The sequence below is a fragment of the Taudactylus pleione genome, unplaced genomic scaffold (genome assembly GCF_031769625.1).
Source record: "Taudactylus pleione unplaced genomic scaffold, aTauple2 ptg000329l, whole genome shotgun sequence".
Classification (NCBI taxonomy): Eukaryota; Metazoa; Chordata; class Amphibia; order Anura; family Myobatrachidae; genus Taudactylus; species Taudactylus pleione.
The window spans coordinates 12371095-12398833 of record NW_028284730.1 but is presented as its reverse complement, the minus strand read 5'-3'; the positions used below and the strand labels follow the sequence as shown (position 1 = coordinate 12398833).

The 27739-nt window shown below is 46.3% G+C and overlaps 1 protein-coding gene across 3 annotated transcripts in view; it reads right to left on the bottom strand.

The window, feature by feature from the left end:
• PIWIL2 (piwi like RNA-mediated gene silencing 2) overlaps window positions 1–27739 on the bottom strand; it is a 348242-nt gene that overhangs the window by 55381 nt on the left and 265122 nt on the right. For all 3 annotated transcript variants that reach the window (XM_088443404.1, XM_088443405.1, XM_088443403.1), the window contains exon 16: window positions 27023–27211. In XM_088443404.1, the coding sequence (XP_088299530.1) occupies window positions 27023–27211 (189 nt within the window). The remainder of the gene's footprint in view (window positions 1–27022; window positions 27212–27739) is intronic.

The following is a 27739-nucleotide window of genomic DNA, read 5'->3' as shown; positions in this document are numbered from 1 at the left end:
ATGTAATTGTCAATAAAAGCCTTTGATACTTATGAAATGCTTGTAATTTTACTTTAGTATACCATAGTAACATCTGACAAAAAGATCTAAAAACACTGAAGCAGCAAACTTTGTGAAAACCAATACTTGTGTCATTCTCAAAACTTTTGGCCCTGGCTGTAGTATCCACTGATGTACCGTTCCAGGAATACCAGTATAACAACTGTCTTTATTAGGAGAAACTAATAGAAGGACAGTGTCTCTGGCACATATTTCTGTGGGGGAGAATGACTAATAACTGGAAAGGTAAATGCATCTTGACATTGAGAACAATGCAGAGACCCCATGAATCCATGATGTTTGGAAGATAATGCCACTGAATTAGGGTGAGCATGCCTGCTGTCTATCACTAATAATTTTTGTAGTTCTACAATTTCATCTGGACATTCAGTAGCTGTGCGATTCTTGCTTGGATTTTTTCTACTTCTGGTGCTGACTTGGTCTTGAAATGGAACAAAAGAGCTTACTAACTGACCGAGAGCACTATCTGAGTGCCAAAGGCGATCTAATATCTGCAGAAAGAAAGGCATTCTACAAACGCAATCAGTTTTTTAAGTATGGAGGCCAAACAGGTGGAAGTCTGCTGAGTAAAAGGAAGTGTCCATTTACACAATGTGGTGCCATGCAATGTAATGAAGGACAGAACGAGGCATCGTTCATCCTTCATTACATTGTTCTGATGTGTAACGCGGATATAAAACGTGGGCCCGTCGGCCACCATATCATCGAGGTACTCATCGTCTATTGTGTACACAGTATAATATAAGCCATTGTCTGATGACATTTATGTATCTGCGTGTGCATCTTCCAACAGATGTGAAAAAGGTGCATAATGAGGAAAAGCACAGACTTATATCCCTTTCAGACATAGTCTTTCGACCTGGGATATTACCGGGACTTGCGGCTTGACCTGGGTCTCGGCTATGCGTTAACAGATCTGACCCGGGTTGGATGTCCAGGGTCAGAGACCCTGCTTGGTACCAGGGTTATTCCCTGTACTGTGAACAGTGCGACCTGAGTCCCAGCGTCGCTGTCTCCATGGCAAGACAACATGGAGGGAGCTAAGCTGAAGATTACTTTCTATGTAAGGTATGCTTCAAAGGGAAAGAAGACACCTGAGTTTATTACAATGACATTGACTATTGATATAGAAACTGAACTATTATATGTATGATCATGTTAATTAAATTGCACAGAGGACAGAAATCCTTAATATATTTCAATACCTGCAACTATGTTTTTGCATGTACTCAGAGCATGAGGGGACAGCATCTATATAGTCCACATTTCACTGTAACAAGTTTGCTGTATGACCCTGTTACAGCAAATAAAAGGAGAAGGGGCCAAATGACAAACAATAACGTGAACAATGAACATTAGATACACAGCCAAGTCTAACTTTATTGGGCTTTGCAGACAACAATGGTGATGTATCTCTGCATATGTGGGACCAGTGGTATATCTAGGGATCCAAGCGCCCCTGGCAATGTAATGGACTGGTGCCCCCCCTACTCCCCCCTATGCAGTGCCCCCAGTAGTAATCCCCCCTATGCTGCATTGCCCCCAGTAGTAGCCCCCCTATACAGTGCCCCCAGTAGTAGTCCCCCCTATACAGTGCCCCCAGTAGTGGCTACCCCCACCAAATTGCCCCCAGTAGTGGCCACCCCTATACAGTGCTCCCAGTAGTTGCCACCCCCCATAAATTGCCCCCAATAGTGGCCACCCCTATACAGTGCCCCCAGTAGCGGCCATCCCCTATTTCAGTGCCGCCCCCCCTGTAGTGCCAGGCTTACACACACACAAAGAACCACAAAAAAAATTCAACTTACCTGATCCCCGCTCCTGACGCGACCGCTGCTGTCGGTTATGAGTCCCAGCCCGCTCTTCTCCTGCATGGGAGAGACGTCATGACGTCTCTCCCATCACATGCTACGGGGGGAACCGAAAGACGGAGCTCATGAGTGAGCTCCAGCCGGCTCCCTCCCTCCCTAGCTGCTATTACAAACACACAGCTGCCGCTGGCGGCTGTGTGTTTGTAACCTGTAGGGCAGACCGCTATCACTGCGGTCTATCCTACACTTTTGGGGCCGGGAGACTTGTTCACCCCTTGGCTGCTGGTGGCACTGCCAGACGGCGCCCCCCCTTTGGTTGGCACCCCTGGCGAGTGCCATCCTGGCCAATGGGTAGATACGCCCCTGTGTGGGACAGGGAGACGGTTATGTATCAGGAGCTTGTCAGAACACAAAGAGGACTCATAGGGTCAAGTGAGTTTACATGCAGCATGTATGTAATGTATGTCCAAAACTGATTCATTTGGATACCACGTAGTGATATTGAGACAGTCTGCACTGAGTGCCAGTATTATTGCTGTGCGTATCTCAGATCTCACACCCTTACCGAAATCAGGACAGTAGTCCTCAATTAGGCAGATAACAAGGCTACATTAAAACTATGTCACTGTACCGTATATACTCCTCTTTACAAATTGTAATAAAGCTTCCGAACTGCACATATCTATCATGATTAAAAACCATATCACACTTGGATCATGGTTAGCTGATGTTTGCATGTACGTTTCTAAATGTAGAATGAGTGATTCCTTTATTATGACTATTTGGTGTACCAATCAAACTATACTATACCTATCTGCATGTTACATTTTGGGGGCAATATAATGTATGCTTGTAACATCAAAGAATGGCGATTATCTACTGACTTAGGAGTCTATTGGTCATTCAATGTTTGCAGCATATTCTGCCAAAATACCTGGGGGGGGGGGTCTCTGGTGTTTGCAAAGCTGTCAAATTTACAAAGCTTAAGTTAGCCCCCGCAGCTAACGCTATCAAGGACTTAAGGATACACTTCGCAAACTTCACAGATAGGGTGTTAGCGCAGGAGTCCTGATAGAGCAATGAAGAGGCCACTGATGCGGTCACTTCAAACACATCGCAGGAAAGGGGTCCTTTCGAACCCAGTGTCCCTGCATGTGGCATTTAATACTTTCTGGCGCTATTATCGCATACTGCTATGCTATTTTGTGGGTTAATATCGCACCCAGATCACATAGGCAATGTGATTATTGATAAATGTGCACAGTCATATAGGCTATTACAAAAAGCGTGCTACCTTGGACAGGTCTGAAAAACATAGTGCTCTCAGCCAACAGACCACCGAAGCAATGCCTGTCACACTGTCAGCCTGCCTGAACCACAGAGCACACCAGAGCTGTACGAATTCACAGCACACCAGCGCTGGAGAAAGATCTTGCAACAGACACGGTCGTGATGGGAACAGCAGCGACAGCACTGAAGCTCTCAACGATAGGGATAGCAACCTGCTGTATAGGCACTACAACAGCAGGCACCTACTATCCCTGCTACAAAGAGCTATAACATTATTACCATTGAGCTGCTGATATCCGAATACATTGTTCTTTATTTTGTTACATGTGTCTACATACCTGGTCACTTTTTTATTGCTCTATTTTATTGCTCTATTTTGTTAATATTTTTTAAATAGTCTAAATCCATTTATTTATTTATTATTTTTTATCTTTCATTTCTACATGTAATTTTATGTTTTAGCCACATGTTTTTCACTATCCTGGAAGGACCATTTTTTCTTTTAATAGCACACTGCTTCTTACTGATTTATAACTGCCGCTTACAATCACACATCCACACAATATATCACATAGCGCTTCCTATATAGCACAAATTTTACCATAAGAAGGAAGCAGCTTACAAACACTTCAGGTGCGCTATAAATATTTTTGGACCTATAAAGTAAAAAGCAATAATGTTTTCTAGAAGCTCTAACAGCATTATGTATATGCTCTTTGGCTCAGAAAATAGGTTAAATAAAATCAGAACAGTCTTACTGAATGTACCCTATGATGTAACACTTGTCTTCTGTAACATGACGTGGCTGTTCCCGAACCAGTATTGTGAGTAACTACAAAGGTGCCTTTACCAAGAAATGTCATTATTAGATAATCACTAATAATGAGAAGACACACCCGCAATCAGAAGCCTATGTAAAAGCGGGTCCCCAGATAAGAGAGGTACAACTGAAACCAATTATGTAGGGCAAGTAGCACATTCCTTATGGATTAGATGAGATTACAGCCACAAGGTCGCATGCTTTGACCCATTCAAATTTACAGGAGCAATTTCACTCACATAGTGCTGCTATGAAGGAATTCGGAAGATAACAAATCACATATGGAGTATACTTAGGTGACAAAGCTCAGTCTGTTCTGCTATTGCTGGTTCTCCTGAAAGTGCAGCTGAGCCATTGTTCATGAGAATGCAGCCGATCAATTCACTAGGAACTAGCGACTGATTTGGTAACAGAGACACTTAAGGGATATTTGATGTGCTATATGGTAAAAACAAATAAATCTCTCATAACGTTGCGTTCACAGAAGCAGGTTGCCGTCATCAACCTAATCATTGTGTGTTTGCTCCAAAATGATCACTAGATTGTGATCTAGTGCAAAGGGTTGCTCTCTATGACTAAAGTGCCAATAAATTGCAAAGATACAAAAACCCAAACAACTACAAATGTGTCCTCATATCCCTATCAATATGCCATGCGGCACGAGTGAGCTGTGCCGAGCGATTTAGTGTCTTTCTCGCCCGAAAATGGGTCTTATACCCCTTTTCCACCTAAATTCCGGGTCTGACCCGGAGTTGGAACAAAGTTCCTATCCGGATCAGACCCGGAATTTTGTCGGCGCCGACTCGGGATATTCCCGAGTCAGCGCCGCTCACACCGCAGTTGGGTCTGCATAGACCTGGCTTTTGCGGAGTGAAAGTGGTCGCTTGGAGATGACATCATCTCCAAGCGCCACTGAAGCCGGACCAATTGGCCGGCTAGCAGCGCACTCCAGGTCATCGTGACCCGGAGTGCGCTGTTCTCACAGCAGGGTTTCACGGGCTACGCCCGTGTTAAACCCTGCTAGTTACCTGGGTTGGACTGCCGGGTCACTCGACCCGGCGATCCAACTCTCTCCCCTTTTACACCAGGGAGCTGCCCGGATTCACCCTTCAAAAACCCGGGTTTTAGCTCCGGTGTAAAAGGGGTACTAGAGGCAATCAAATGTGATCAAAACTCGCTTGGTGAGAAGAGCTATTTGGCACGACTGCAGCAACAGTGTACAAAAGTGCACATACAGATGTGTCCTCACACATCTTTGCTGTCTTGTTTACATGCTCAGTCCTGCACAGATATACAAGTGTCATATATCAAATTAATCAGCACAATCTCATGGAGTGTCCTACTCACATTTCGACTAAAAGGTGGGTACACACTGTACAGATATATCTGCAGATCGAGTGATCTGCAGACATACTGTATCTGCAGATTATGGTTGTTCGTACACACCAAACAACCATCATCTGTGCCTGCCCGCAGGTCCCGGCGACAAGGGGGCACGTACCAGCGAGCGGGGGGTGTCCCGCCCCCCTCCCTGCGGCTGCCGTTGTGCGTGTATGGGCGGTCTGCAGACATATCTGTCCATCGGCTGTGCAGCACAGCCAATGCAATATGTCAGTGAACGCCGACGCTCACCGACATATCGTGGGTACACACTGCCCGACGGGCAGCAGATACATTGACTGTTCAATTGATCGGCCAATGTATCTCTCAGTGTGTACCCAGCTTAAGGCCCGTATTCAATATGAATCGAAAAGTCTGGACTTTTTCGCCTCCTTCGCCTGTTTTGCAGGCGGAAAAGTATCGTGCACGTCCTCGCTTATCCCCATGTTCAATTTGTAAAGCGAAAATTGGACCCGGCGAAACTGGAACAGGCAAAAAGTCCTGTAAATTTTCGGGAAATCGTCCTGGCACCCCCTAAAGATGTCTTGACATGGGAGATCACTATGGGTACCCGCGTTTTTTGCCTGCTGAAGGTAATCAGGGTTTTTAAATAGCCGCGGCAGGTGCATAAATGCACCCGTGAATAAGGGGTGAAGAATAGCTTTTTTCTTTGCCAAAAAAAAAAAAGTGCTAACACTTCCATCAAATTTGGGGTACATGAAAATGGGTGCAAGCATATTTTTAAATCCGTAAAGTGAATTTTGAAAAATGCACCTGACGCTACTACCCGCATTCTAGAAAACACCTGCCGCATACTTGGGAACCCCCCCTGAATGAATTTCGCTAGTTTAAAACTTTGTTCCCCTAATTTTTTTTTCCACCCCCAAAATGAAAGTACATGTTTTGGGGTGTCCTGAGAATTTTTTTTTTACAGAAATTACTTTTAGGGGACCCCCCCCAGGGCTGCAGGCTAATTATTTTAAACCTGCACCCCTAAACCCCAATTCTGCACTTTTTTCGCCATGTATTACATGGAGAAAAGTTATCCCTGTTTTTTAACAAAGCCTTTTCGCACCAACAGGGATAATTGAAACAGACGAAAATGACGTCATCTGCGATAAATTATCGCCGATAACGGACTTTTCCGCTCCAATTGAATATGGCACTAAGACACATATTTGGCAAAAAAAGATGCCCAATGCTTTTAGAGCTGCACGTGGCGGCTCACTCACACCAGGCTCGTCTTGCTACGTGGTGTATTGAAGCTAGATGTAGGACACATCTGTACTGTATTGCTTACTGTTACATTGACTCATTGCTGTTTACAGTCCAGTTCTTAGGTTCACACAAGTCTGCAGTCTGTCCTGCAACTAATTACTATCCGCTGGTCACAAGTCATATTACTTCACAGTGTGGTAAAAGTGCCATATAACCAGCGAAGTTTAGATAAGTTACAGTACACACAGCCTGCTCTATCAGTCTAACTGTAATGTAAAAATTAATCAATCTGATTAGCTGCAGTAAAACCTGACTGAATCCAATGCTGGGTACACAATATACAGATATATCTGCAGATCGAGAGATCAGCAGATATACAGTCAGGTGCATAAAACATTTGGACATTGACAGAATTTTCATATTTTGACCTCTATTCACCACCACAATGGCTTTGAAATGAAACAAACAAGATGTGCTTTAACTGCAGACTTTCAAATTTAATTTGAGGGTAATTACATCCAAATCAGGTGAACGGTGTAGGAATTACAACGGTTTCTATATGTGCCTCCCACTTTTTAAGGGGCCAAAAGTAATGGGACTATCAACTCAAAAGCTATTTCATGGACAGGTGTGGGCTATTCCCTCATTATTTCATTATTAATTAAGCAGGTAAAAGGTCTGGAGTTGATTCTAGGTGTGACATTTGCATTTGGAATCAGTTGCTGTCGACTCTCAATATGAGATCTAAAGAGCTGTCACTATCAGTGAAGAAAGCCATCATTAGGCTGAAAAATCAAAACAAACTCATCAGAGAGATAGCAAAACATTAGGTGTAGCCAAATCAACTGTTTGGAACATTCTTAATAAGAAAGAACGCACCAGAGAGCTCAGCAACACCAAAAGACCCGGAAAACAACTGTGGTGGATGACAGAAGAATTATTTCCCTGGTGAAGAAAAACCCCTTCACAACAGTTGGCCAAATCAAGAACACTCTCCAGGAGGTAGGTGTATATGTGTCAAAGTCAACAATCAAGAGAAGACTTCACAAGAGTGAATATAGAGGGTTCACCACAAGATGTAAACCATTGGTGAGCCACAAAAACAGGAAGACCAGATTAGAGTTTGCCAAACAACATCTAAAAAAGCCATTACAGTTCTGGAACAACATCCTATGGACAGATGAGACAAAGATCAACTTGTACCAGAGTGATGGGAAGAGAAAAGTATGGAGAAGGAAAGGAACTGCTCATGATCCAAAACATACCACCTCATCAGTGAAGCATGGTGGTGGTAGTGTCATGGCGTGGGCATGTATGGCTGCCAATGGAACTGGTTCCTTTGTATTTATTGATGATGTGACTGCTGACAAAAGCAGCAGAATGAATTCTGAAGTGTTTCGGGCAATATTATATGCTCATATTCAGTCAAATGCTTCAGAACTCACTGGACGGCGCTTCACAGTGCAGATGGACAATGACCCGAAGCATTCTGCAAAAGCAACCAAAGAGTTTTTTAAGGCTAAAAAGTGGAATGTTCTGCAATGGCCAAGTCAATCCCCTGACCTGAATACAATTGAGCATGCATTTCACTTGGTGAAGACAAAACTGAAGGGAAAATGCCCCAAGAACAAACAGGAACTGAAGACATTTGCAGTAGAGGCCAGGCAGAGCATCACCAGGGATGAAACCCAGCGCCTGGTGATGTCTATGCGTTCCAGACTTCAGGCTGTAATTGCCTGCAAAGGATTTGCAACAAAGTATTAAAAAGTGAAAGTTAGATTTAGGATTGTTTAGTTTGTCCCATTACTTTTGGCCCCTTAAAAAGTGGGAGGCACATATAGAAACCGTTGTAATTCCTACACCGTTCACATGATTTGGATGTAATTACCCTCAAATTAAATCTGAAAGTCTGCAGTTAAAGCACATCTTGTTTGTTTCATTTCAAAGCCATTGTGGTGGTGAATATTTATTTATGCACCTGACTGTATATCTGCAGATGATGCTCGTTCACACACACTGAACGGCCATCATCTGCTTCTGCCCGCAGCTCCTGACGGGCGGGTTGGGGGCGTGTCTGGTCCCTTTCCCCGCGGCTGCCGCTGTATGTGTACGGGAGGTCTGCAGACCATCCGTACACACTTGCCGGTGGACAGATATGTCTGCAGACATATCTGTCCATCGGCTAAGCAGCACTGCCAACGCGATATATATCTGTGAACGACATAATTCACAGACATATCGCAGGTACACACTGGCCAACGAGCAGCAGATATATTGGCCAATCAATCTGTTAGTGTGTAAAGAAGCCGGATGTACAGTGCAAACTTTGCTACATCTTTAAAATATATAGGAAAGATTCCTGGACTGCACACCCTGAATATATATAATGGGAGGTGCTACCTAATGAGACTAATTGCAGGCACAGAAACAGACAGATCTCAGGTGCACAACTCCAAATTACTGATAATATATAAATGCAATAAAATTTTGCAATCAGTAGAGGTTTTTAGCATAATTATGGCCAAGGTTATGGGCCTACCCACCATATCGAGGTAACCTCTTTAGGGTAGGTCCCTAACATACTAGGGTTCAAATCCAGAGCGCAGGACACCCCTAAATCAGCGCAGCCTAGCCTCCCCAAGGCATTGCTATAGTGAGAAAAGTGAAGTAAAAAAAAAGTAAGAGCTATGGCAGCATAAAGAGGTGAAAATACAAATATAATGAAACAGAGTATTAAAATTGTGCAGAAAACAAAGAATGTGTTATGATGCAATGCCCTGGAGCAGGCCAACCAAAGCAATCCAGGGGAACCACGCCCCAAAAATCAAACCTAAATTGCACTGCAGTATATAAACTTGTAGGACTTACCTAAAATTGTGCCTAATACCAGTGTGCATATACAATACCAGACTCCATGCTTTTAAACCAATAAGGAAGGGTGCTAATCCAGACTGAAGGCGTCTCCTTTCCCTCAGATGTGCAATAAAGCACATTAAATGGAGTATATAGGAAAGATTTCTGGACTGCACACCCTGAATATATATAATGGGAGGTGTTACCTGATGAGACTAATTGCAAGCACAGAAACAGACAGATCTCAGGTGCACAACTCCAAGCTCTTGCGAGCAGGGCCGTCTACCCTCTCGTGCTTCTCCTTACTTTATTTTCATCTACTTCTTACTCCCAACTAGGGCACCTAACACTTGGTTGCTTATGCTCTGTTGCTTATTTGGGTGTTATGGTCACCAATGTAGCAATATATATTATACCTGTCCTTGTCCCGTATTGTATTTGTATTGTACTATTAGTCACTATTTTGGTTATGTACTTTGTAAGGCGCTGCGGAACACTTGTGGCGCCATATAAACGATAATAATATACAGAAGCATTTACCACCACAATCTTCCTGCAGCAGGATCCTCATAAAACCACCTTGTTACAGCACAATGGTGTGTCAGTGAAATTACAGCTGCTGTTACAACAAAGTCAGATGGTGTCAAATGGAAATACAAAAAAAAAATGTATCTAGCTTTTTTTTTTTTTTTTTTAACTATTACAACATGCTAAAGCTTTTCTCCTTGCTGGACGTTGGATTTTTCAACCAAGGTGGAATAAATAGCAGTGGAGGTGCCAGCAGATGTGCACTGTTCTCAATGGCAGTAACTGGAACCCATGGACTGTGCTGGCATTCACAATGTATCACATCCCATTCTCAGTAACTGGTAACCGGCCTGAAACACTTCTCTTATTCTCCCAATTACAGTTCTCAGTCTCCTGACACATTTGTGTAGTTAGCATACGTGTGCAGTATATGCTTTTGTATGTGGTGGATATGGCGTTACATGTGAAATGGGTTGATGCTGATTGCATGATTTATTTTGCTTGTTTGGTTTTGGATTTGTGGAATACGGTATGCCTCTTCATAATAAGACAGACCATTTTATATCATCATTACAGTATCCCAGCACATGAATCCAAAAACAGGATTTTGGTAATTACCAGTAAATCCATTTCTCCGATTCCACAGGGGGCACTGGACTCAACACACTGAGGTATAGACAGTGGTAAGAGTAGAGGATGGCACTTTAAATATTCTAAAAGTGTGACTGGCTCATCCCCCTCTATACCCCATTTGTCCCAGTTAAGAAACTGAGGGCCTGATTCAGAGACGCTCGCAAAAAGCGAGCGCTCGCTCTGAATCAGGGCGGGCGCTGGTATTTTTAGTTGCGGCCTCCTGGCTGCTCACATAGCTGTGGGTGACCACCCACAGCTATTGCGAGCGGCCAGGACGATGGTCGCGATGGTCAAGACCATCGAGCTTGCAAAGAGACCCTTGTGGTAGGGTCTCGTGGCCGCAAGCTCCAGAGAGCTTCTGGCTCTAATAGAGCCGGAAGCTCTCTCACTGACATCACTGGTGATGTCAGTGGGGCCGCCCACAAACGGCAGGCGTTCGCTTGGGAACGCCTCCGTTTGTGAAGCCACCCCCCGGCCACGCCTACAAAACGGGGCGTGCTGTCGATCAACATCGACAGCCGCCCCTTTTGTAGTGAGCCACGGAGCAAGTGCTTTTTGCGCTCGCTCTGGGGCTCGCGCACGCCGCGCGTGCGCACTGGGCCACCATCGCCCCGCTTGCGAGCGGGTCTGAATCAGACCATGAGCCTGATTGGAGACAGATAACAGACAGAAGAGGAAGGCGAATGAGAACAGTCCCAAAGAACAGCACACCTTAGGAACAGACTAATACACTGGATGCAACACAGGCAGTCGCATAAAAAAAAAAAAACATTCAAACTGCAACAGAACTGGAGCAGAAAAACTTCCATTAGGAAAACTGAAAGCATGTAAGCAGCGCTGGGCGGGCATCCAGTGTCCCCTGTGGAATCGGGAGAAATGGATTTACTGGTAAGTACCAAAATCCTGTTTTCTCCTTCATCCAGGGGACACTGGAGCTCAAGCCACTGGGGACGTCCCAAAGCCCCTCCCGGGGGGCGGGGGATAGTGCTGGGAAACCTAAGGACACAAAGGTATCAAACGTACAAAAGTATGCAGAGAAGTCCACGTGCACGACAAAGCTGAGAAGCAGCAGCCCCCCTGCGCACAGCTCAAGAAGTACCTACCGAGCGCGTAGAATGCTCTCAAATGGATACAGGCAGAGGTCGTGCATTGGCGACATAAGCCTATCAAATAGCCAGATGATTCCCTGGATAAGGTCTGTTTTGACGCAGGCCAACCCTGCCTGGCAGCATCATAAAGGACACAAAGAGCTCCTGATTTACGTAGCCCTGCCGTACGGGCAACATAAACACAGAGAACCCTTACCACATCTAGAGAGTGCGAAGCCCCAGAATAATCCTACAGTGCCGGGACAACGATCGGATGATTGATGTGGAAAGACGACACCACCTTTGGCAAAAAGGAAGGGCAAGTACGAAGTTCGGCCATGTCATCATGAAAAACAAGATGGGGGAGCAACAAGATAGAGCTCCCAGCTCGGACACACGCCTATCCGAAGCAAGTGCCAACGAAAGGACCAGTTTCCAAATGAGAAACTTCAAATCCACCTCGTCCAAGGGTTAAAAAAAAGCGGACTGAAGAAAAGAGGTGGAGATCCCGGGGGAAAGTAGGTGGAACAAAGGAAAGCTGAACTGGAAGTACCCCCTGCAGAAAGGTTTGAACCTCCAGGAGAAGGGCCTAGCGACGCTGAAAGAATACAGATAAGGCAGAGACCTGCACCTTTAGCAAGCCCAAACGAAGTGCAGCATATAGATCCCTTTAAAGTAAGAGAAGACGACGAGGTAAGTGATAGGAGAATGCGGAGGAACCATGTCCCTCGCACCAGGACACATAGGACTTCCAGATTCCATGGTAATGAACAGATGTAACCGGATTACGAGCTCTGAGCATAGTATGGGTCACCATGTCTCTTTAAGATGGCAGTTTAAACAGCCACGCTGTCAAATGAAGTCTACGGACCCTGCAGAAGAAGATCTGATCGTAGCAGAAGCAGCCACGGAACGTCTGCCAGGAGGAACAGGATATCCGAGAACCAAGCCCGATGAGGATCCGATGAGTCAGTGCCACCATGTCCAATAGAATCTCTGCTGACGAGACCTTGAGCAGGTCGTCCAGGTAGGAGACAATGGGCCTGATTCAGCTTCAGACGGAATAGCTAGTGTTGTCCAACGCAGCATCGGACACTCTGCGGACCATGGGGTCACGCAGTGAGGAAGAGGCCAGGAAATCTCCGTCAACTGATGGAGATCCCGGCCTCTTTCCCCGCCCCCCAACGGCGGCGACACGTCTCCCTTTTGGTTAACAGAGGCCGTCGCCGGCCCCAAATGGAAACAGACTGTCAATCACTGACAGTCTGCTGCCAGTTTACATGCGAGCTCGCAGACCTGTTCTGCACGTGCGCAGAACGGGTCTGGCGTCTGTGCAGATTCCTGATCATCAGGAATTTGCGTTCAGGAGTGCACCGCCGCCATTACCTTGGCGAAGACCCTGGGGGCCGACAACAGGCCAAACTGCAAGGCCTGGAACTGGTAATAAGATTCCTTGATCACAAACCGTTGGAATGCTGGGTGTGGTTTCCAGAGGGGGATGTGCAAATACGCATCCATGATGTCCAGATATACCATGTACTCCGCCGCTTCCAACCCCGCAATGACCGAGTGAATCTGTGAAAAGTAGAGATTCAAGGATTTTAGGTTCAAGATGGGTCTGACCGACCCATCCCGCTTTGGAACCACAAACAGATTGGAGTAGAATCCCTGAATCCTTTGGATGTCGGAACTGGAACCAGGACCTCGGAGCCCAGTAGTCAGTCGATATTTTGACGCAGAACTAGTTGTTTTAAGGGATCAACTGGAAGACCTGTGGTGAAAAAGCTGGAGGAGGAAATTAAAATTCTATTTTGTAACAGTGGGACACAAGATTCCGAACCCAAGAGTCAGAACAAGTGTGGAACCAAACTTCCATAAACCTCAGAAGGCGCGCACCCACCCTGAGATCCCCAGGTGTTTGTCTACTGGCTTGGAGTCCGGCCAATGAGAGCTAGAAGCCTGGCGTCCTCTAGAACGACCTCCTCTAACTGCTGAGGAAGCACCTCTTGGTCTATCTTGGAACCTAGCGGAGGCTCGATAGGACAGAAAAGAAGGACCCTTAAAAGAACAACGCGGAGTTGCTGCCAAGGAAGGTAAAAAGGTACTCTAGCCACCCATGGCCACAGAAATCCATTTGTCTAGCTACGAGCCAAATAGTATATCACCTGTAAACGGAAGTCCTTCGACAGCATGCTTAGACTCCGCGTCTGCTTGCTAAGTGCGAAGCCACATGGCATAGCGATCTGCCAACGCTGAAGCAGAGATTCTGGAGCCGACATGATCAATATCTCTAGAGGCCTCCCCCAGATAAACAGCGGATTCCTGAATATGTTCAGGAAGACAGATAAGATCCACTCATGGTGTATTAGACCTCAGTTCCTCCGCCAATTGTTCAGCCCATTTTTCTACCGCCTTGTTAACCCAGGAACCGACCAAATCCGGTCTCAGCAGGGCACCGGCAGCAGTATAGATGGACTTGAGAGTAGTTTCCACTCAGAGTCTACCTTCAAGGCCGTAGCTCCTGGCATTGGAAGCGTAATTTTCTTTGAAGGGCGAGAGACTGAGGAGGATTTTCCCATTCAATTCTGTTATCTACAGGAAAGGGATATAGAGAGAGAAAACGTTGCGGAAGCTGAAACTTTCTATCTGGATGTTTCCAGGCTGCCGCCATCTGTCCATTTAACTGGAGGAAAACAGCGAAAGTAACAGTAGACTTGTTTCTTACCAAACAAGGAGGAATCCAGTGATTCCTGTACCTCCAAATCTGACAGGTGAAGGATCTCTCGAACCGCAAGGATAAGAGCCTCAATGCCCTGTGAAGGGGCCGCGTGTTCCTGTAAGAAAACCTCCACATCCGAATCCTCCAGCGTATTACCTTCTTCCTCCTGAGATAATTTATCTGCATCCTATTCCTCCTCCAATTGAAGAACTGCCAGAAGGGCTCTTTTCCTGAGAGGCCGACTTACCACAGTCTAGAGGATTTAGAAGAACAACCCATCATTTGGACTAAACTATCCACCGAACGGGCTAATCCCTGAGCCCAAGCTGGTTATTTAGCTACGGTTAGAAAAGTGAAGGTCCCTACACACTTGGCGATTTTTTTTACACGATTTGCCCGATTCCGTCGAATCGTGACGACAAATCGTGTAAAATATGGCCAAATCGTGACTTTCTACTCACGATCACGATGCCAATACGCGTACCCGCTGGTTGTACATCGCATTTTCAATTCTACCATGCTGTAGGGCAGAGTTGCCAATCGGGGACACGATGCACTAGAATACTTAGGAGGCACGATAGATCGTTTGTCACATTGGACAGTTTTTAACACCAAATCGTGCCCACGACTGCCGGGGAGCTGCTGGGGAGAGTTCAAGGGGAAATCGGACACACATAGTCAGATCGTGAGCACATCGCCAAGTGTGTAGGCACCTTGAGAAGTCCTGGCAGCTTCCCTTTCTCTCCTAGATGCAGCCAACTCAGAGGTTAAATCTGCCATAACCCCTGCTAAGCTATGCCCTGCCCAGCTACAGCAAAACCCTCTGACTCACAAGCCTCCCACAGGGATGAGTAAACTAATCCCTGCATTTGGAGTGAACAAACTATTGCTGTGAAGTTTTTTTCTGCTGCCATAATACACACACACACAGCAACAGGTAATCCACAGGACAGCCTCTCAGAAAAACAGCCACAGGACAGCGTTTATAAGGGAGACAGAGGATAGAGGGAGAGGAGCAGGTAAAACAATAATGCTCCCAACCCCTAAGGGAACTCCCAATACCCTAATATGCCTCTTGCTCACAATCTGCAGCAGTATTGAGAAGCTGTGGATTCAGACAAGCTATATGCTGCAAGCAAACAGCGCTATCCTGAAGAGGTGTAACCGGAGGAGTGACCTGTTTGCAAAATGGCAAAGCTCCGAGTGAGAAGGACGCGCCAAACTGAGAAGGCGGCTGTACAGAGGGTGGCACATAGCTCTCCTAGTAAGACGCTATGAACGTCGTAACTAAGCCCACTCCCCACCAACAGGGAACGGAGCCCGGCGCTGACATCAGCCGGGACTGAACACCGACGCTATTAAAGTCTAATGCCGCTGAGCAGCACATATCACCGCTGCTTGCCTAAAACGGGAAAGGTCACTTCTGACAGTGACAGCCGTGGCAGCACCATACTGTCACTGAGCCCAGTCTGACATCCACCGCAATGAGCGGTGGTTAAACTTATGGTTGGCTGCACTTGCTGAACCTCTCTGCTGCGGCCGGGGTGCTGGGCTTAAGGGGCGGTGAGGAACCCGGACACGAGCCGCTTTCAGCTGTGGCAGGACCTCACCGAGACAGGTGTCTCAATGCAGGGGCCCCTTCTCAGGGCACCGGACACAGGCTGCAGTAGACATGGTGGTGCCCTTCCTGGCGGCTGCCACGTAACAGGCAGTCTGCCCCAGTAAGCAGTCTGCCTGTCCTCAGCAAAAAAAAGAATTAAAAAATAAATAGAATAAAATAAAATAAAGGGCTGGAGACAGTCTTAATGTGCACCGGCTCTCCCGGGCACATTTCTAAAACTGGGGCTGATGGGGCATAGAAGGGGAGGAGCCAGTCACACTTTTAGATTAATTTAAGTGCCAGGCTCTATTCAACCACCGTCTATACCCCAGTGTCTTCAGCTCCAATGTCCCCTGATGGATGAGAGAGAGAATATATGTCCCTCCTTGAAAGAAGTCAGACAGAACTACTTCCAGCTGACTTGACTCTCGATTTAAAAATACATAAATGTATGACCCAAATTAGGTGCTATTATCATATAGTGTAGGACCCCAGAGCAGAGACGCCTTACCGTGGTTGGTGGCTTACCATGTTTGTAAAGGTATGTAACTGAGATTTCTGCATTACTGTTATCATGTATGATGTATGTCTCTTTGCTGGTCCATTATGGTGTGCTGGAGGATTTTTTTTATTGTTTTTTTCTAGTCTAGATTAACCACTTCCTTACATGCACTTGTGATGGATCAATAAATTGATTTGGGCAACTACCATTTTGTGTATCAAGAACTGATGTAAAGTAAGTACAATAGCAGCTGGCGTATTGGTCAGGCCTACTGATCGAGACCGCCGCAGTCATTTATCAACAAATAAACCTGCAACAATTACAATGGCAAATCCTTAACAGACATCAAGACTGTTAATGGGCAGTCAATGTTACTAGACATAATATGGTCTCAGACAAATGAGTGGTGGAAAATCTGGCCACAGCTGGAAAACATAGAAAAGCAGAGTCAGGGTTAATGCCTGAGATTTAGTACATTTGAAAGAGAGGAAAGTACTGAGACAATGCGAACTAGCTCTCCTACACATCAACCAGAATGATATGGACCAGAAAGACTTGCAATGTAGTCATTATGTCAACAGTGTCAAAATGTCGACATTAAGGTTAGGCTGCTTTTAGGAATGGGGAAGGTTAAGGTTAGGCACTAAAGGGAGAGTTAGTGATAGCAGAAAAATACTTACCAGAATGCTGGAGACTTACAGGTCTGACCTGGAAGTAAAGATCACATGACCGGCAGGAACCGGAAACCATGCTAGAGCCCTTTCAGCCAGGAGCAGTTGAGTGACCGCTGCCCAAGGTGTACTACCCGACCTTGTAGAATGAGCAGTCACCACGGCCGGATGGTTAAGCGGAGTCAACTGGCTAAGGTCTGATTCGTAGCCAGCCAACCTCGCTTGTGGAAACCATAGAGAGTAAAAAAGCAATCCAACTTCTGGATATCCCTGGTACGAATGACATAGATGTGGAGGGACCTTACAACATCCAAAGAGGCCTTATGCGCCGGAGAATCTCTGGTTTGAGGTGGAATCTGGAAACCACTTTCGGAAGGTAACCTAGTTGAGTCTGAAGAGCGGCCCGGTCCGAGTGAAAGACCAGACAAGGAGAGCAACACGACAGTGCGCTCAAGTCTGACACTGTATGTACTGAAGCAATAGCCAACAGGAAAATAGTCTTCCACGTGAGCCAACAAAGGCCCACCGAATCCAAGGGCTCGAAGGGAGGTGCCTGAAGAGCCCCGAAGCACCAGGGACAAGCCCCACGAAGCCACCGGAGGAACAAACAGTGGCTGCACGTGGAGAACACCCTAAGAGAAGGTACGAACATCCGGCATCAATGTAATCTCTGAAAGAGAACCGAAAGGGCCGAGACCTGTATTTTTAAGGAAGACAGACGAAGACCCAAATCCAGGCCGGACTGTAGAAACGAGAGAACTCAGGAAAGCCGGAAGGATCTAGGGTTAAAACCGGGAAGAACACCAGGAGAAGTAAGCACCCCAAATCCGATAATAAACTGGCGGAAGAAGGTTTCCGCGCATTCAACAAGATGCAAATGACTGACCGCGAAAAACCTTTAGCTCTCAAGATGGATGTACATGGCATTGAAAGTCCGCCAAACTGCTAAGACATCCACCAGAAGAGCCCCTGGTGCGATATCCCTAATTCAGGACCTTGTGGTTGTGCCGAGAAGCCATCAGATGTCTTCCGGCAGGCCACAACGATGAACTAGAAGCTAAAAGACGCTGGATGAAGGGCCCAGTCATCAGAGTGGTCGTCTTGACGACTTAGAGAGTACGCATCCCAATTTTGGACCCCCGGAATGCACACTGCCGACAGAGCTGGAACATGATGTTCCGCCCAACGGAGTATGCAACTGACCTATTTCACGGCACCACAACTGTGAGTGCCACCCTGATGGTTTATGTAAGCAACGGCAGTCGTGTTGTCTGAATGCACTTGGACTGGCCAATGCTGAAGGAAATGCTGAGCCTGACAGAGTTCTGGGCTCACGTCCATCGACCCTGGAAAGACTGCTGGTAGGTTACATCACCCCACCCGCGAAGACTGCCACCCGTGGTGAGAAGGACCCAGTCCAGAATCCAGAAGGGGCAAGTCCAAGGGAGAGCCACCACACAAGGGAGAGACAAACCTCCAGAGATAAGACTATCGTCTGCCGCTTTGGAGATGGGATAAATTCCAACGAGTCAGAATCTCTGCCTGGAGAGGCCAGGAGTGAAACTGGGTGTACTCCACCATGTCGAAGGTGGAGACCAGAGATCCCAGGATCCACATGCAGGTGTGAATTGATACCGGGCGATGAAGTAAGAACCCTCAAATCCTGTCCTGCAGATCCCGAATCTTATCCACTGGGAGAAACACTCTCTGAACCCGTGAATCTAACAGGGCCCCCAGGTGGAGCATCTCCTGGGCCGGAGTCAGGGAGGACTTCTTACAATTGTTGACCCATCCAAGCGAATGTAGAAGATCTATTGTGAGACGAAAGGTGCTCCCTGAGGATGTCTGGAGATCTGGCTAGGATAAGAAAATCGACCAGGTAAGGGAGAATTCAGATACCCTTGCGCCACAAGTGAGCTGCCATGATCTTCATGAACACACGAGGAGCCGTGGAAAGACCAAAAAGCAGGCCTGAAACTGGTAGTGCTCCTCCTTGACTGCAAACCAGAGGAAATGCCAGTAACTCAGTCAGATAGGCACATGTAAACAAGCATCCTGGATATCTTAGGAGGCCATGAAATCTCCTGGTTCCAAGGCCAAAATGATGGAGCGCAAAGGCTTCATACGAAAATTGGGGACCCGCAAATACTTGTTGAGGGATTTGAGGTTGAGAATTGGACGGAAGGAGCCGTTCAGCTTCTGAACCAAGAAGTGATTGGTGTAGAAGCCAGAGCTCCCCTGATCCAGAGGGACAGGAATTATTACCTTGGAGGCTATCAGAGAGCGTATTGACTTCCGCAGTGCTTTTGCTTATCCCGGAAGGCCTGTGGTAAAAAAAACGTGCCGGTGGAAGTCCCCTGAAAGTCAGAGTGTAGCATGTGCATAAATTCCTTAAGGAAATTCTCCAACTTCCTGTCCGTCGGACCCTTGAGGAAAGCCATATTCGAAATAGGAAGGGTAGAACTCTTGATAAGATGGGCAAAGTGCGTGTCAACAGGAGGAGGAGACTCCCATTTGCTCCGCTCCTCCGCAGGGAGAGGGTAAAAGAACGCAATGTGCTTGAAAACCTGAAACCTCCTGTTAAAGGCGGTCCAAGCCTCCGCTAAAATTTCTTCAAGCTGTTCAGATTTAGGAAACTCCACTGAGACCTTTTTCTTACGTTTCAAAACCGGCGCCTTGAGTCTAAGAGCCAGTTCCTCGTCCTCAATAGAAAGGACCGATCTGACTGCCTTAACTAAGGCAATAATATCTACTTGAGGGAGGCTCCTCCTGAACAGACAAGTCCTCATCATCAGAGGCACCGGACAAATCCTCCTCCTGGTCCGAGGAGAGTTCCGAATCAGAAACCACAACCGTATGGGGGACAGGGCTCTCACGTGTGGACAGTCTGCGTCCAGAAGTACTGTACCTATGCTGAGCCCTGCACTATATGTGAAAAAGTGCTCATCCATGGGGGTTCCAGCGCAGGCAACTGCAAATGAGGCTGCATAACAAGGTCGGCTTGGACCCCCAAAGTAGGAAGGACAGGCGCGGGAGCTCTAAGGCTATCCACCAACTGCGACATTACCTGCGACAAGTTGGCCGCCCATGTCGGTTCCTGGTTGGAAGCAGTAGATGGGACGTCTCGCTGCGTCTCTGAGTAACACCGGATACAGAGACCATCCTGGACCGCATCCTGTGGGGAAAGACCAGAAGAACAGTGTCTACATGTACGCAGCAAAGAAGCCTCCTTCTCCTTGGGCATTTTGTTCTTGGAAGACATTTTACCATGTTCCAAGAAAGGTCCCACACACCTAGTTATATAACAGGGGTGCGCAATAGGGAACAGTGCACTGTATGTAGTGTCACACAAATTTAACAATGAGTGGGGCAACATAGGGAAGAGTTAATCTCTTTCACAGCTATAGTAAGAAAGATAGACAAGAGACAATAGTGTGAAAAATGACAATGAGCACACAGTCACATTCAATACAAGAATAGGCAGATAATGCTTAACAATCCAACCCCAGTCGGCTGGATGGAGCTAGACTGTATAACCTGACCAGAGAGGAGGTATACAGGGAGACTGGAGCCAAACCTCTCTGAAGATAGACTGTAGCCATCACCTCTGTAAAATGGCTGCTCAGCGTCTTGCAAGTGAGGAGAGAGGAGGAGTAAGCCCATGGTGGGAAGCCTCCGCGTAGGATCACACCAAGGGCCGGGGGAGGGCTAACGGAGAGAGCCTACCTCCACCTGCTGATGTAGATCCCCCCGGGCAATGGCGGCCTACAGAACCCGCTGGCGCTCACTAAAATACCTGTGATTGCAGTAGTCCCCGCTGCCTTGCATGCCCTGGTGGTCTAGTAGGGGTACGGGCAGTGACAGCCATGCTGATACAGGGAGCCGTTATCTTACCTGACGGAGCCCACAGCGTCTGGGTGCGGCTGTGGTCTTCCATTTGCTGTGAGGACATGGCTGGGGTCACCGACACACTTGCTGGCGCTGCGCCCACTGACGCCGGGGGTTGATGGAGCGGCAGCGTAGGCGTCTATGGGATGCCCGGCGCTGTCTGCTCAAGTAGAAAAAAAATTAAACTGAAGAATTGAGGCTGCATTAGCAGCCCCCTGTTAAGAGGGGCACACTCCTACGGCACCAATCTAGACTGGCCTGCCTGGGCTGCACGTTGCTGAAGAGTTTAACGGTTTGATGCCCGGACTCCACCTGCCAGCCTATACCCCAGCGTAGTCTCTGTGTCCCCTATGGATAGGTGAAGAAGAAAATGACCCCCAACCCTGCGCTCTCTTGGAGTGGCTGGTCCATCATGCACTAAAGACCTATAGCAACATTGTGAAAGGGATCCAGTCAACCCAGAATCCATTTCTCTCGGTAGCACAATGATTAGCTTACTGCTTCGAAACACTGAGGTCCTGGCTTCAGTTTCCACTTCGGCCCTATATGTGTGGGGTTTGAAAGTTCTCCCCGTGTTTGCGTGGCTTTCCTTCTTAATCCAAAACATACTGGTGGGTTAATTGGCTTCTGACAATCAAATATCCCTATATATGTGTGTGTACATGTGGTAGGGAGTATAGATTTTAAATGCCACTGGGACAGGGCCTGATACAAGTAACCATAATAGACTCTGTAAAGTGCTGCAGATTATGTGTGCGCTATATATAAATAACTGTCAATCAACAAATACATTTCTGATTTACCGACTACTGTATCTCCATAGGTTTCCCCTTTAAAAACTCACATATCATAAACATATTAAGACCCCAGTTCATACCCCTGTTCCACCTAGCATGGAACTTACATATAACTTTTCATTCTCATTCAGTTAAACAATAATCAGCTGTTACTCTCTGCACGGACACAAAATGCGAGTTCTAGCATACTGTAGATGAACAGAAGCAAATTTACGCATTTTTGCAGATATCCGTCCTTTTCTGAGTTCTGGATCTGTCTTTCCATGAAATTGGGTGTTTCGGGATGACAACAAAGTAATTGCAGAGAACAACCCTGATTTGTGGGAGTTTAGTGGCCGTGTATCAATTTGCTCTGTGACATTGTGTCCTGCGTACATGGAAGTGATTCCTGTTTGTGATGGATCGCTTGCACCTACAATGGGGCTGGTGCAAGTGCCGCTTTAGCCATATGGAATCTCACTTTAGTAAAAGGTAGTAAGTATGCTTGTTGAGACTACTGTAAAAGGAGCAATCATTGTTAGGAAAATATTGATTTGAAACAAATATTTGTACAAGTCAACTAAAATGTTCTTGTAAAAACGTGATTTGCATTTTCATAATCTTCTTTGTGGTGAATAAAAGTGCATGTATTTAGCTAACTGCTAATTGTATATAAATGACAGCACAGACTTTCATAATGCCTGACCTGCCGTCTATCATCAGCACTAAAAGATGAGGCCAGTTTGAGGTCCCACTCTTACTGGAACCAGGGTGTGAGGATGCTGGAGTAATGTAGAGCACTTTTCTCCAGGATCACCATAACTGGTATGCCTTTAGTGTTGCCACGGACCTCACCTGTACCTTGATCTGGGTTACATACTAGGCCAAGCTTGACAATTGTTTTGAAAATCTAGAAGCCAGCTTAGAAGTTTAGGAGCCACATTATTGCCTGTAACAAAAATATATGAAAACTTCTATAGAACACCACTCATGCCTTTCAGGTTTCCCCACATGCCATCAGAACCCGATACATTGCCATCTTTGGTGGCCAATTTATAGTATGCCAACCAATTCATAGTAAGCCACATCGTAGTGCCCCCAATTCACAGTATGCCACAACAAAGTGCCCGCAATATACAGTATACCACACCATAGTGCCCCAATTCATAGTATGCCACACAATAGTGCCCCAATACATTGTATGCCACACCGCATTGTCCCAATACACTGTATGCCACACTGTAGTGCCCCCAAAACATAGTATGCTACAACACAGTGGATCCAAAATGTGTATAATTTAAATTAATATGTACAGGGAGACAAGTCTGCTGTCCTTGCATCTCCTGCCTGGGCTGGAATCTGAGCTACCAGCAAAATGACCTGGCTGGTCTCATTGGGGGCGATCAATTGTTTATGTTGCAGTAAGTAATGAGCGCCCAATGTTGCAATTCAATTGTTTTGGGCACCCATTAATTATTGTGCTTTTCGCAGCCAATTAGAATGGGTTTAGCCAGGTTAGGGACCTCCAAAACCATAACTTATCGCACATTTCTGCTCGTCTCCTCAGGAGAGGGTAAGCAGTAATTGCTGACGCTAGAGGCTGTTCCTGGTGCCCTAATGAAGCAACATCTGAATTGCTCCGTTGGGCGATCATCACTACCAACTGTCGACAATAACAACTGAATCGCCCCCATTGACTCTTTATAGGTGGACAAGTACCTGAAATACTTGTAGCTGGGCAGCTGCAGGAACACTGCGGAGGAGATGATGTGGAGTTCATCCTTGTGAAGGTGACATGGTCTATCAAGGGGTCCTGGGAGCAGGTCTCATTCAGCAGCCCCTGTCCGCTCTGTCCGCTAAAACACAATTTCTCTTAACAGGAAAAAAAAACACCAAACAAATCAGCTACATGATGTCATGTCACCGCATCATCATCTCTGGGTTCAGACTGTGCCTGAGCCACCTGGAATAGTCCAGTGCTGCCAGACTACAATGATGATGTGGACAAGTACCTGAAATACTTGTAGCTGGGCAGCTGCAGGAACTCTGTGGAGGAGATGATGTGGAGATCATCCTTGTGAAGGTGACATGGTCTATCAAGGGGTCCTGGGAGCAGGTCTCATTCAGCAGCCCCTGTCCGCTCTGCCCCAGCTGTTGCTGACAAATGTACAATTGTGCTCTGCAGTATAAGCAGCCCAGAGAGCTTGCTGATTAATTAACCCATTCTGTCCAGCAAATGTGAAAGGGCTGCCAGCAGCATTAGTCTGAGTGATCGTAAAATAGCAGCCCTCCTCCCTGTACAGCAGATCTCCACAGTCCTATGCAGGACTGTGATCATCAGGGACCATTCCAGAAAGCCTAGTGCAGTCCTCTCTGCTCATGGACCTGGGAACTAGCCTGCCTTTGCATGGGATAACAGAATGGATGGTGCAGGTAGCTTGGGACAACAAGATCAAAGTGGTGCTAGCTGTGGAGAGAGCCAGGGCCAAGAGAATATTCCTGTCGGCGCTGCAGCACGCCCTGCAGGACCCTGTAAATTTTTAAAACGGAGTGCCTCCAATCACATAAAAGGGGTGGGTCTTGAGTTGCATGATTACAGCTGGATGCGATAGTCATGCAGTGTTGTGGAGTAGATGGACGGGGTGGAGTTTCTATTCTAAATGAAACTTCCCCCCATGGGTGTCAGCACTCACACTCGCCACAGACAGGGGTGAGGGCCCCCACATACAGTACATTACAGTACACACATAGGGCGCCCCCTCCCACCTGTACCGGGCTGTATATGTGCTCTGGGCCAGTCTCTTACCTCCATCTATTGACTCCTCCAAATGAGGGGGCCACGAACCAGGGGTCCAGGATGTATACACAGCACGACACCCACATGGTGGCCTGCAGAGCTGGATTATCGTGCAGCTGCAGCCTCTTCTGGAACTGGTGTACCAAGCTCACCGCGAGGGCCGCCATCCGGGCTGTGCATGAACCAGACCTGTGCTGCTGTGTATAGGCCGGTGTACTAAGTACCAGGGATCCATGCTGTGTATTTTCCGGGCGGTGCACCCCTTTCCCCTGGTACAGATACCAGCGGAGCTCCCACTCAGGCCGCTTACACACCCTGATGGCCCTGGGTGCGGGTCCCGGTGACAGCAGCACAGCGTTCACTACTGTACCTGATGCCGTCTTCACTCCAGGTGCAGGGCGCTGGGTCACGGTGACGCATGTGTAGAAGTTCCGCTGGCTGGCCTGACTCCACACTCTATTTTTTTCATAGACTGCAGTCGGCCAGGCCCTTCAATCCCTAAATGAGGAGGCAGGGGAGCGCGTCCCTGGAGACCCGCCCATTCTAGAAAAGTGAGTCCCGGGTCCTCATTACTGGGAAAAATACGCGCTATAGTGAACACTGACCCTAGTAGCAGTGCGTGTGACCCTAACTATGACATTTAAGAATTGCCTAATGGACAGAAAATACTTAAATAAATTGTTTACAGAATACAATAAAGCAAAGTTAAACTCTATGGACAAAAAGGATAGTCAAGTAGGCTATACCACTATTTTATGTCCAGACAGTGCCATCCGGTCACATTTGTGGATGCTTGAGTGCTGCTGCGAATAACATCAACAGCAGTAGCTAGCAGCTTTGACTGACTTAGAAACCTGGTGATGTCACCAGGATGAGAATACTTGCATGATCACTATCGCAAGTGATCTTTTGCAGAAAAAATATACTAGGTATATTGACCCAGCCTGACTCACACTTACGTTAAATCCCCCAAAAATTGACTTAATGAGGCCCTTGACCCTCCAATCGGCACCACCCTTAAAGGAAGATGCACTAGGGTTGGGAATGGTGGTGAACCTGGACAACCTCAAAATGAAAGCATCCACAATCGGAGGTCATTCTCACCTTACCATATGCTCGATAGGAAGTTGATAATTGGACAAAAATGTGGGAAATGGGACCAGTCTGATCTCGCCCACACATGGCTAAGTAAAACCTCAAGAGGAAGGGAAAGAAACCAGACACTTCACATTACACTTAAGCCAAGAAATGCCTGGAACCTATGGTATATCCACCAATTGGTGTACAACCCAAACCCAGAGACCAGCACCCTTCATCCTGCCAAAACAAAACCTCCACCTCAAATTACAAGTAAACCTCCAAGTTGGAAACAGGTGCCATTTGGCTTTCATCATGGGATAAAGATTTAAAGTCTGTCTCGTTCCAAACCTTAAGTAACGGTGAAAGATTACAATTGTGTAATGAAGCTGGGACATCTACAGTTTCTTGGAAGGAGGAAATAATTCCTACACTGAGAAGGCAAAAACTGTAAACTAAGAAAAAACTCCTGAGTGGCCACCATGGAATCTGGATGGTGGGGTGAGGGTGGCCTAAAAACCAACCCAGATGACTCCAGTGGAGCAGTTGGGGGAAGGGGACAACACCTAACTCCCGGAAGCTAGGCACTAGTTGGAAAAGCTGAATGATGCAGTCCGCTATACACCTGGAAAAGACGCTGGTTCTGGCACCTCGAATGGTGCCATCTCTATTATGAGAGTCATTAATAGTGACACAACATCTTCAGGTTTAATGCATTAGAACAAGTTTACATTTTTCAGCCAATCATAACAAGTGTCCGATTTTACGGTTAGGCTCACATTACTTGTGTCTTCAATCACTAGTAATTTCTGCATCTTTCCTGTTTTTTTGGTAGTAAAATCCTAAATATTATTTATTTAAATCTTTAAACCAAAAAAATCCTTTTGAAAGTAGACATAACGATGATGGTGAAAGTTTTTTTTATGTTGTATCGTCTACATACAAAATCGACTCCAAGAGAATTCCCATAACTGTTCACTGACTGGACCATTCACCCAATTCATATTATGGTAAGAGAGAGGAGTTTAATCTATTATAGACCGGTGCTTCTAATTATGCCACATACACCATACATTTAATTTCATGTTTATAAATATAGTGCAACAATTATAGGTTATTGCTGAGTGCATGTTTTACAGACAGAAAAATATCACATCAGTAATAGGAATCTGTAATTTTGATTACATATGGGTTTTAGAATAACAATAATACATTTGAATCTATTAGGAATTATGGGTAGGAATAATAGGTATTAGCAGTAAGAAGTAACTTGAAGACGTATCCACAGTGAGCAGTAGATAAATGTCTTACCTCACCCTCCAGCAGTGACTTTATGGTCCGTGCATATGTCTCTACGCGGTCATCTCTGAGCTCAATGGAATTAGGTTGGGTTACACGCATGCCAATAGGACCTGCAATCTTTTCAATCGTGCTCCAGAGATCCCGAACTTGAGCATAACCACGTTTAGGGTACAATATTACCCAATACTGCAGAGGACTCTGGGACAGAAACAGAGAACATTCCTGGAAATTAACTTTGTATAACCATTGATTTATTAGCATTAAAGACTGTAGGTGATCTAAGGACTAATAGTCAGTTTGCTGTCAGAAAATACGTCAAACTATTAGTGGACCGGAGAATGGTGGCAGCATCAGGCCGTCACAGTTCTAATATTAAAGTATTTTAACTGTTGGCATTTTAACTTTAAACGTGATGTAAAGCAACATGTTTAAAATTATAATGCAGACACGGTTAAAATGCTTTAACTGACATTACAACTGTGTTGGCATAATGCCGTCGGCATTCTCCCTTCCAGATATATTTGTTGATCTATTGCCTGTCGAAAACGTATATATTCGGCTCTGAGAATGACAATTTGCTGAAAACGTTCTATTGTAAAAAAAATTAAGGTACAATGTCAGCATACGATAACACATCAGGTAACAATGGTCTAACAAACACAGTGCCTCTCAATCATTTTTCACTTGGGTAACCCCTGGCAGCACATTTGTACCCCAACATTTGCA